This window comes from Camelus bactrianus, chromosome 20 (genome assembly GCF_048773025.1).
Source record: "Camelus bactrianus isolate YW-2024 breed Bactrian camel chromosome 20, ASM4877302v1, whole genome shotgun sequence".
NCBI classification, from domain to species: Eukaryota; Metazoa; Chordata; class Mammalia; order Artiodactyla; family Camelidae; genus Camelus; species Camelus bactrianus.
In genome coordinates, this window is record NC_133558.1 from 7,578,888 (window position 1) to 7,591,196 (window position 12,309).

Genomic DNA, 12,309 nt, shown 5'->3' on the forward strand with positions numbered 1-12,309 from the left:
AGTTTTGCCGAGACTAGGCCATAAAATCATAGTAAGTTTAGGCATTTCACATTTTAAAATTATTACAACATTCTGTTCTGAATCTTCTCTGGTGTTTCACGACTCATTATCATACTAGTTTAAGAGACTGTTCATGTCCAGTTAACCTTTATCTCTACCCTGCTTTTTCCACAGCCATCTGGATCTTTTTAAAACCCTTGAATCCTTTAACAGAAGTTGATCACAACCTCTAGCCAGATTTTTTGGGCCCTGAGATGCTCAGCTCCCCTCCCCTGTCCTTGGTACCTACGTCTTTTTTTCTCGGTTCTTTCCTAGCCACCACTCACCTTGTATATTAGCTTGGTCACGTGAACAACTCTCTAGCACCTCCATCTCACTGAATTCTTTGTCCTTCCTCCTGGAAAAATTCAAATTTGGCATTCCTTCTCAGTTTCCAAACTTTGTTAGAGTAAAGAATACTGTTGAACACATTGTACCAAAAGCATGGATTTCCACGTTCACGGATCCCTAGTTGCCATTCATCAATGCTTTTATTTGTCCTTAAAGTTGGTCAGTTCTTCTTTTCTCATCAGACCTTTGTCTAATTTTTATCAATCTCTGAGACTCCTTAACATAAACACCAAACTCCTTTTCCTTTGTAGGCAACCATGCCTCTGGTCTCAGTAAAACTATGGCAGTTGATTGTGCACTGCCTCTGTCTCATCCTTCCCATCAGCAGACTTTTCCCAAGAGAAGACCCTTCTCTCCTCCTTCCCTTCCCTCTGACCTCAGAGAGTCGCCCTGGGTGTTTCCCTCTTCAAAACCAGCCCCTCTCCTGGACCTGCTGCTGGCCTCTCCTGTCTTCAGAACCTTATCCTCCACATCCCCCACTCTCCTGTATCTTTACTCTAGGTTTTTTTTGGGGGTGGTGGTGGTTTTTTTTTGTTTTTTGTTTTGGTTCCTTCCCTTGGGTCTATAAACGTCTTTGAAAAACATCAAACCAAACAGCCCTCCCTTGACCCTTTGTTTCTCTCTGGCCCTTAAGTTCATTCTCTTCTTCTTTGCTGAATGTTTTGAATGACACGTCTGCTCTATTCTTTCCTTTACCTCCTGTCCCATCACTTTTTCAGCCCTCTGCCCATTGGCCTGACATTCCACTACAAGCTTTGAGAAGCATCACTAGGACCTTTTAATTGCTCAATCCAGTGGGAGCTTTTTCAGTCTTTATCAGTTGCATCATCTAATGATTTGACAATGAAACACTGTTCTCTTGACTTATGTGGACAGATTGTTTCTATTCTAATTTTTTCAGCCATTTCTTCTTTTTTCATTTCTCTCTTTCCTCCTTTCTTTTCTTTCTCTCTCTTTCTTTCTTTCCTTCCTCCCTTCCTTTTTTTTTTCTTTTGCCTTTCTCTTGGGTTTCTTTTCCTCTACCTCTCATCCCACCAATGATTCTTAACTGGAGGGTGGGTAGCCCACTTGTCAAAGCTTTCAAAACTTATTCAGTCTGGGGTACCATATGTATAGTTTCTGATCCAGTGGGCCTTTCTAGAAACTATAATATAGTGGTTCTATGACATTCTGTTACACGGAGGTACTATAATTTACTTAACCATTTCTCAATTATTCATTCAACATGTATTTATTGAGCACCTACTGTATTCCACGTGCCATAGATTATTTAGGTTTTTTCCGTTAAGAAAAGTACTGTAATGAACAGCCTTTGTTTCACTCCTTTCACAGTCTTAGTCTAGATTCCCTGTAAGTTGATTCAGTATATTAATAGATAAAGGTGGGTTTCAATGATCTTGATGCCTATGGCCAAATTACTTCATAGAATAGTTATATTTTTGTTTCCACCTACTCTCTGGTGTGGTTTTAACAACCAATTACATAAGAAGGTGGCTCTCATATCCTGTATCTTTAGACCTATTGTCTCCAGATTTATGTTCCAAACCGCTTTGAGTTCCTGACATTCTACCTTGTTTTCTTTGCTTTCCAGCCTCCTTCTGCTCCCTGCCCGTCAGATGCCCTCCCCTTCTCTCAACGAGATCTCTCGTTTTCTTCTGTGCATATTCAGCCCATGTATAATTTCTTCCATGATGGTGTTTCAGGACCATTTTTCCTTTTTCCAAGACAGCCACATTTACACCCTTCCGTGTTGCCTTGACGCCCAGTGGACATAGTCACACAGCTACCACGTGTGCAGGGATTGCTTGTTTACTTCTGTAAGCTCCTGCACGTAGGATTCTTCATCTTTGTGTATCACCAGGGCCAGCACACAGGAGCTAATAAATAATTCTGAACTAAATGAACCATTCAGTATATCAATGTTTTTAAGTTTTAGAAATAACCCTCAGGGTGTTTTATATGATCTGGAAATTTGGAATTTAGAACCTATAGCCAGCCAACATTTTTTTAAAGATAATTCAAGCACATTTAGGGGGTTTAGAATTTTTACTAAATTTAAATAATATTTATTTTTATATTAAAATATTTATTGTGGGTAATTTAGTAATTAAAGAAAACAGAAATAACATTAAAACTGCCTGTTAATGTACTACCCTCAGATAATCATTGCATTTTAGCCTATTTCTTTGTAGATCTGTGTTTGTGTTGTGTGTGTGTGTGTGTGTGTACATATACATCTATGTGGCACAAAATATTATTATGTAATATACTTAGAGCACTTTTTCTGCCGATAAGTATTTTTAAAACATTTTTAATGGCTAAATAAAATTCTATTGTATGGGGCTACCATAGTTCTTTAACTAGTTCCTTACTGTTTTACATGTAAAATTGTCCCCAAGTAATTGTTAACATAAATGCTGCAGTAAATTCTGCAATAGTGATTCATTTATTTAACAAATACGTGTTGAGGGTCTAGTGATCTAGGCACCTGTGTTCTCTGTTGAATAAGATACAGTTTAATGAAGAAAGCGAGTACGCACACAGGCTCTCGGACTGTCTTGTGATGAACGCTGCTCTGGGGCCGAGAACACTGCTTGGGGTGCAGACCAGGGCCCAGGGGCCTGAGTCAGGGAAGGCTTCCTAAAGGAGGTGTTTACAGGGGTATTGGCTAATTTCTTTGTTTTGGGATGTTTATTAGAATAACACCAGGTTAATACAATGAAGCGTGTCCTTTTTATTCATCATTGAGGGTTTTTTGTTTTGTTTTTGTTTACACTAGAGATAGATGTGTTTAATCAAAAAGTATGTTTTGGGTATTATTTAAGTTACCTCTCCCCCTGCCTCTGCCTCGTCCTGTTTACTTTTCCAGATTATGACAACATGCTTCCTCATACTGAAATACCTCTGTGTACTTATTTTACACCCTACTTGGACATGTCTTTCTAATCTTGGAATATACTTCTGAATACAGGCTGTTACATCCATATTCCTCTGTGAGACTTTTCTGCCCCTTGGTCAGATTTTGATATCAGGGTTATACTGGCTTTTTAAAATGATTTAGAAAACCTTTTGTGTTAGCTTGTGCTTTGGAACAGTTTAGGAAATGATTTATTCTTCAAAATTGGTTAAGAATTTGATAATAAAACCATCTTGGCCTTTAACCTTTACAATAAAGGTAATTCTGCATTATTATCTGGTAACTTTATCAATCACCCATGATTATTCTAGTTGAGTTTTTCTCTTTCTGGATCAAGTTGAGTAACTTTATGGGGTTTTTAAAAGAATTTTTACCAATCACAGTTTTTAAATTCATTGGTGAAGAGTTGAGTCTCTTTTTTTACTTATTCAAGCAATATTTTTCAATTTGAAATATTATATTAGTCTAGACTGTCATTTTAGGCATTATCATAGAGTTTGACTTCATGAAAGACATAGGTCTAGAGGTACAAGCGATGTGTAACATACAGTTTAAAACATGTTACTTACAAAGGTAGCTTTACGCAGCTGACTGTGTAGTGAACACTGGGGCTAGTCTTCATTTAGAAGGGCGTGTATACACGGTTACCGGTATTGAATGCATTTTTAACATTACATCTTTGTCATATACTTAGTCTTACTGAAATTGCTCTAGCAGTTAACAGTAAGAATAAGGAGCTTGTCCTGACGTGTAATGAGGGGATGTGGGAGTTAGGCTTATTCAGTAGTAAAAATATTACAGCCACATATGGTGATATTTTTTCAATCAGATGGTATCTCTTTCAGTAAATAGAGGTGCTTTTTACAGTTCCTTAGGATCTTCCTCATAAAATTTAACTATTAGTGTTTTTGCTGTGTGTTTTTAGGGCTCAGTGAGGGGTGAGAGCCTGAAGGTGTTGGAGAAGAGGCTATTGGTGCTATCAGAACAGCGAGAGAGAAGGGGGAGCTAACGGAATTAAGGCAGAGATCATTTAGATCTTTGGTGGGTCTAATGGAGTCATAAATACTTGATTCTAGTGCCATCAGTGTACTGATGCCGTTTCCCGAATGTAGAAATTATTTATGATGCTAGGGAAGATAAAGCGCCAGGTTCTTAAGTGAAACCACCTAATGCCAGTTTTTGGTTTGTGTGCAGAAATTCCTTTATCTCTGTTTCAGAATGCGTCCGTGCTTCTCTGTGTCACTTGGCAGGTTATTGTTTACACTGTCAGTGGATCACTCAGTCCGTCTTACTGTCGCTATTACTGATGATCATGAGCTGGAGAGAAATGGGTTCCACACGCAAGGGGTTGGCTGCACAGAGAAGGGAGTGACGGCTCTGAGGAGGGTCTTAGAGCAGGTTTCCTACAAGAGGCGACGTCTTGAAGGGATGGGCTGGAAGGGGCAGCTGGGAAGAGGCTCAGGGATCTGACGGAGCCTGCAGGCAGGGGGCTGGAGCTGAAAAGAACGGAGTGGGGTCTGGCAGGTGGGGAGAGGAGGTAACGGGATCAGAAAGAACTTCGTTAAGCTGCACAGGGGATTCAGGCTTTATATTTACTGTCAAATTAATATTAAAATGATCTTTTAAAGGGTATAATAATCCATAAGCCCCTCCAGGAGAGCTTTTAAAAAATTTTTTTCTATCTCTAGTTCTTCCTTTTGTACTTGACACAAAGTTGACATTCAGCACAATAGAAACACACAGCTTTCGTTGAACCAAATCGTAACAGTTTAGTGTGTTGGTCTCCAAAACTGTGATGTCTTGGATCCCAGGGCTCTTGAGGAGTGATGTTGAGGATCTGAGATGGGGAGGGTAAAAATGGTTAGAGAGCAGGTGCTTACTGTGAGCCCTTATTTGAAGATTGCTTTATTTTTATAAGTGATTTGTTTTTAATTATCCACTCTTCTTCCCAGAACCCCAAAAGGAAGGTGGTTTCCTGAGGGCTCCAGGACTTTTTTTTTTTTGGTTCAGTGGTTTCAGATTATGTTTTACAAAGAGACATTTTTCTTTTTATTTATAATTATTTACCTATGATGAAGATAAAATATTTTTGCATGGTTTTCTTATATAAACAAAATTTTAAAATATGTAAGGCATTAAACAAAATAATTAATAGCCTTAACCATTAACAAATAGTTTCTGCACTTTTATCAGAGAAGACAAACTGTAAAAAGGTACATTTTTAATAGTTGCAGAACCAAAATATCACCTACATTGTTGGTACCCTCTCTTTCCTGCCACTGTCTCAGCCATGGGCCCCTCTGGATCTTAGGGACAATTTTGGATCCATTCATGTGTTGCTGGGATCTTTTCCAGGTGACAATTCCAAGTATATTTGGTAAAATTTGAATTAATTAGGCTTACATCTTAAATACAGTAAAAACTTGTTACAGTAAGATATGTTACTCATCTTAGATTTACTAGCGTGATGTGAATGTCCATTTTCCATGTATATCTATTTTTATGTGTAGTTTTTGTGAAATTATCAGTGACGTTGGGGAGGGTCTGATGGAAGATGTGTCCGCATCTGAGATTCCCATGCTACCCATTTTAAATCACATGTACCCGCCCATCCCCAACCTCGCCAATCAAGGCTTACAGTGAGACACGTTGTGATACCCTTGGTTGAGGACTGCCCTTCTATCAGTGAGTTTCAGGCTGCAGATTTACAGTCCAGCAGTGAGTTTTGAAATCAGTGTATTTGGGCAAGGCAGCATTTTTCATGTTTAATAGGAAAGGATAGAAATTAGAGTGTAGGTAATTTGGTTTCTGCATTATGTATACACATAATATATATACACACACATGTAATTGGTTGGAATGTAAAAATATGTTTCTTACTCTGAGTCATAGTGAAAAAAATGATAAATTTTGCCTTTAAATGTTAATAAATTGCCTTGTCTGAACCAATTAAGAGCATGTATTAAGTGAGTGCTTTCTCTGTAGTTGTGGAGAGTATCTTTAAAACATCATATTTTACCAGGAGAAACATTGAACAAAGGTTAAATATAAACAAGACTTTTTATAAAAATTGAGGGGAAAGCTTATGATGGCTGTTATAATGCTTTTACTGAAGATTGTATTTACCTATTGAACTGGAGCTCCAGGTAAAAGCATTTAAGTAAATGCTTGTACCTAACACAGTAGATGTCCTAAATCTACTGATTTAACACAAATGTAAATCAAGGTCGTTTTTGTGAGAATTTGTTATGTTCAAGTACAAATAGAAGGTGGCCAAACCTCAATATACTAGACAGAACCTGTTCTTTAAGTGCATATTAATACAGTCGAGCGTTTGCTGCCTTAAGCCACAGTTGATTCTATTAATAAGAAGTTGTTTTATTGTATAATGCCAAATTGTGTGTGCATAAACCCTTAAACACAGTCATTACTGCTTTGAATATATATCTAATATATCCGTATGTATTATTTATGGTTCTTAAGTTTGGAGAAACTGCTGGCATAGAAATAACAGTGCTTTTCATTTTTATGTTTCTAAGACTATGTATTTAATACTTGTTTACATTTTGAATGTCTACAGTGTACTTTCATGTATTTTATTTTTTGAGACAGTGGGCCTTGTCTTTTGTTACTTATGTTAATATAAATTTCATCCATACATTTGAAATTCTCCCTTTGAAGTAAAAGTCCTGCTAAATGCAGTGTTCGCTTTCTGCATTTAAGAAGGGTTACTGTTTTTATCAGTCCTGTTTCCAGTTTCACTTGGCATTTCATAAGAAATAACTAAAGTTTTTGAGAAAAAATTGTGTTATTTCCAAAGGGTGTCTCTTTTCCTCTCAGATCTTATTCCGGATCTGATCACTAGCAGGAAGCAAGTAGGAAACTGCTGAGGGGAATGCATTTGGCAGGAAGAAAATCTAGTTCTGTTTGCTGTTGCTGGTGCATAATATCTAATATTTTCAGCTAGTTTTCCCACTTTATTCGGATGCCCCCCCTTCGTTTTGACTGGGCAGGCTGGATGGCTCAATATGCAGTTGAAAGAAGTTTGATCAGTAAATCAAAGTTTCTTTGGATTTCTGGCTTTTCTGGCAAGGCTGACAGGGAAAGAGGCAGATAGACCAGGGTTTGAAGGGCCTACGGTGGGATCTGTGCCTTTTATTTATCTGGGGAGGGTGCTATTTTGGAGGTTGCATCTTCCGTGGCCAGTAGCGGTATTTAGCATTGGAGACCATTCTGGGGGCTGCTGGTGTATGCTGGAAGGCATAAATGGTGTGTGCTGGAAGTACCAATGTTTCAAAAGCATTTAAGCTATACTCCAATGGACTATCTAAAATGTTAATATAATTATGGTTACTCTGTTCGTTTCAGTATAAAATAGTGTCCTAGGAATTTTGTAACTTTTACCATTATAGTAAGCACTTAGACCACTGCATTAAGCTTGGAATTGGTTGCTGTCATAGTCATGAAATCTGTATGTCCTTATAAAATTTAAATTGTTACCAAAGTAGAATATGTGCTTATTTACAAAATCCAGTTGTGCTCAGAGCTCAGCTGGGAGGACTGTGGGCTCTGGGCCCAGGCGCCTCCGTCTCCCGTCCGCCCCGCGGGCAGCTTTCCCAGCTTTGGGGGTCGCTCTCTCAAAGCCGTATGCGCAGGTGGCCGCTCTGCAGCCGCCAGTTTGTACAGGGTCTCTTCCGCGCGGCGTTCTGGGATCCGGGGCTGGTGCAAGTGTTGGGCGTCGGGCTCCTGCTCCTCAGCCCATCTTTTCCTTTATTTGTCCATCTTTTCTTTTATTTCCTACATGTTTGTCTTAGGTCTTAGGCCATCTATGACCTTTGCTTAGACTTGTTCCTAAGCCAGTAGACATTTGTTATATCTCTCTAATAAAATCCCTATGTCTTCATAAACAAAGTATTATTTTCAGGTACTTTTATTAAGCAGCTAAACATTTTTAAACTATGGTTCGGTATTTTAAATGCACTAGTTATTTGCATTATGGAAACAATTGTAGGCCTTGTGACTAAGAAATAATTAAAATTACAAATATAATTTTTAAAAGGATTATATCATTACTTTAATAGTTTACACATATTTGTTCCATAAATAATTCATTCAACAAATATTTATTACTGTATGTTAGGTACTGTTTATAAGTAGGGTGTTTATTTTACTGTATTCTTATTTGTATATAATGTATTGATTTATAATTTTTTTTTTGTTTTTCTTAGACAAAATTGAAGAAGCACAAAAAGAACTTAATGGGGCAGAAGTGTCAAAAAAAGGTAAATTAAAATCAACCCCAGTATAGATTTTATTCTTGCAGAGATTCCTATATAGACACCTTGTAATTGCAGCCTTGCTAAATCAATCAGTGTAAGCATATCACAGAATTAAAAATCACCTTAAACTGATGGATCCCTACAAGTATATGGACTTTGCTTTTTGCAATGTTTTAACTACACAGCATGCTCTAGAAATACTAATATGTTGCTGGTGGGAGTGTGAAAGACTGTTACAGCTTTCTGAAAGTCCTGTTCATGAGACTTTCCTGTAGCAATAAAGGAACCAGTGCAATGGATGCTGATGGCTGTATTCACACATGTGTGTGCACAGGTGTGTTCATGCAGTGCAGTACTTTCTTGAAATGACAAAAACCTAGGACAACTAAAATAACCCAAATGCTAGTCAGTGCAGGGATAGTTGAATAAGTTGTAGTACATTACATCTCGGGATGTTAAGCAGCTTTTTAAAAATGTTAATTATTTCAATTGACTATGATGATTTGTTGCTAAATGAGGAAAATGAAATTGCAATGTAGAATGTAAAATACACCATTTTTTCCTATCAAAAACGTGCCGGCACACATGTTTATATAAGATTGGATAGAGTTTGAATGGACTTCTACACAAATGTTAACAATGGTGAGAGGAAGGGCAGAGGAAGATTCTTTTATTTATCTGGATTTGTGTTCTTTTATTAGTTATAGTGGGCAAATTTTGTATAAAAAATAAAAAGTTTAAAAGCAAAAATTATTTTTCTTCATGGAAAGTATACTAATTATTTTCCCAGATAATATGAAAAAAAAATATGTAGAACTTTGGGAAGGAGGAAGACAGGAAGGGGGACAGAGTTCCAGCACTCTGTTAGTGGGTGAAATTGATTAAAAAGATGTAAGATTCTCTTTATGGCGTTTAGATTTCATGATTTATTATTTCTTTGTCCTCATTATAGCTTTGAATTAAACAATGGGATATTTTGGCAGAGTAATTTAGCCACAGAGAATTCCAATTGAAAGTCTTTTTTTTTTTTTTTTTTTAATCTAGGAGTCTAGATTTTTTTTTAATCTAGACTCCCATTTAGGAGTCTTTAGTGGAAATAATTTCTCGCTGTCCATGTTCTCCATCCCTTGGCGCAGCCTGTGAAGCCTCCAGGGTGGTTTCCAGCTAGTCTGACTAGTGATGCTATGATGTGCGGCCACCTTAGAGTGTCTTCCTTCTTTTTCCTCTCCCCTCACTCCCCCTGGCCCTGGACTCTCTGGAAGGCCCTTACCAGATATGACCCTTTCATGACACTCTTGCAGAGAAACAAGTCTAAGAAGAGCAGAGGTCACCACAGCCACGCTGTCCCTTTGAAAGGTTGACTCAAGATCCCTTCCCCTCGTTGCCAGAATCATAAAAGTATTTGAGACACTCAGGCTATAAGAACCTTATGATTTAAACTTCTTTGTCATAGTCAGCCTTTTCCACACCTAGTAATGGGTTAGAGCTGCTTCAGTTAGGAAAATAAATGTGTCTTCCTTTTCCCTCCTTTCTTTCCTACTCTGTGGCAAAGAGCTTTAAAAACAGTGAACTAAATGCCTGATAGGAAGGAGGAAATGGAACAAAGGTTCTCAAAAAAGAAATTGGATAATGAGGCTGAGAATAATCCAGTGGGCTACATTTGGCAGGCTACACTTATTTAAGACCTAGTATGAATACCAAGTGAGCATTGTTCTGTGCAATTCACTGCCTAGAATTACTGCTTGGCTTTCATTTTTACATACGCATTCTGGGCGAATTAAAAATAAAATAGTTTTCCTCCCAAGTATAATTAAGGAATAATATCAGTTTGTCTTTAACAACATGAGATAAAAATCTTTGGGTAATAAAGATCTTGAGATTTCTCAGATCTTTGCTTGCTGAGCTGTCTGTTTTATTAAAGGAGATTCATTTCTTCTTTTGAAGGATATACTTAAAAATTTAGAGTTATTTATCTTCTTTATTGATTAAGATGAGTCAACTAGGTTAGATCAGTTTTTCACTATTTTTCCAACTTGCTTTTGATTATTTCCCCTTGAAAGTTTAAATTTTTTCTACATCTGCCTTTTTTTCCCTACATTGCTCATTGTTACGAGGCTTTGTCTCCATGGAAGATGCTGTGGTCCTTAACCTACTTGAGGTTCTTTCTCCCTGTCTTCTTTTTTTAACCATTAGGACAAGTAATAATTTATCTTCAGAAGCATTTAGCGTAACGATGGGCTCATGAGAAAAACAAACCTTGCTTATTGGTAGCTTAGAAAAGGTATCTTTCCTGTTTTCTGACATTTTAAGGAAGGATTCATCCGTTCAGTGTAATATGGTGACAGAGAAACTGACTTTGCTCATTATACACCAACAGAATAAAGAAGTGCACCAAATTATGTTGTATTTCTTTTATCCTTTCTCTCTACTTATAAATGAAAACCGGATGAGTTGAGTTTGATTTATTTTGGTTTTTATCAATTTGGGAATAAATATAGCATGCAACATTCATACAGTTCTCTATTATGTCCCTGTTTTCTCCCTTACAGTGCTGCTTACTTCTTAGCATCCATTATGTTTGACACTATTTCTAAAATTATTGCAAGAGATTTGAATAAAATAAATAGTGACTGTCACAGATACAGTGATGGAATGTGTATAAATAAACTGGGAAAAATAAATAGGTTAGGAGAGCGTTTATGTGCTGTCTCATGAATAAGCTTTAATTTTTAATGCTTTGTTTTAAATTTTTATCACACAGTACTTGACACATAAATTAATGTATGTAAATATAACTAATATATGTTATTATATACATATGCACTATTATATATTATAACCTATATTTAATATATAATGTGTATATTAATATATGTAATTTATATTATTATAAAGCATAAGAATAGCATGATAATCTTTGATTCTATTTTTTTGCTCATCCTTTTAAATTTTAGAATCAACTTAAAAAAAAAACTTGTTGAAACTTTGGGATTGCATTGAATTTGAGCAAACTGACAGTTGTCACAATTTTCAGGCTTCCTATCCATAAGGATAGTATATTTTTGATACTTGTGTTTTTTGTTCAGTGTCCTGTAATTTTTTTTACATATGGATCTTGTACTTATTGGATTTCTCTCTTGGAACTTTATTTGGGTTTATTGTGTTATTTATTTAACTGATTTCATTTTTTTTTCTGTGAAATTGTTTTCTAGCTCTTGTTGGCAAATAGAAATGCAATGTATTTTTGTATATTCATCTTATATCCAGCCACCAGGCTGAACTCATTCATTTTGAAAATATGTCTGCAGATGCTTTAGAATTTCTTGTAAACAGTCTTATCAGCTGGGAGTAATGAAAGTTTTCTTTCTTCCCTTTTAAATCATTGTTCCTTGTCTTTGTTCTCCAGTAAAAAATCAGCAGAATGATAGTGTAGCATCCTTGGTTTGTTCTTAATTTTAGAGGGAATGCTTCTGATATTTCACCATTAAAATGTTTAAATATTTCATGAAGAATTAGGTATTCTGTGTTCAAGAGATATTGGTCTATGATTTTGCTTTCTTATTATTTTCCTTCCCTGGTTTGTTTTAAGGTTTTATAGCTCCATAGAATGATCTGAAGACTGTGCCCCCTTGCTTCCCATGGAGTTATCTGATACTGGAATGATAGCTTTAAGGGCAAGTCTTAGAATATATTTTGATTTTGGAGAGGGGTTAAGGGTAGATT

The 12,309-nt window shown here is 36.6% G+C and overlaps 1 protein-coding gene across 11 annotated transcripts in view; it reads left to right on the top strand.

Annotated features, from left to right (window-relative positions):
* HIVEP1 (HIVEP zinc finger 1) overlaps positions 1 to 12,309 on the top strand; it is a 248,786-nt gene that overhangs the window by 179,781 nt on the left and 56,696 nt on the right. For all 11 annotated transcript variants that reach the window (XM_074348113.1, XM_074348102.1, XM_074348106.1 and 8 more), the window contains one exon: positions 8,536 to 8,589. In XM_074348113.1, coding sequence (XP_074204214.1) covers positions 8,536 to 8,589 — 54 coding nt within the window. The remainder of the gene's footprint in view (positions 1 to 8,535; positions 8,590 to 12,309) is intronic.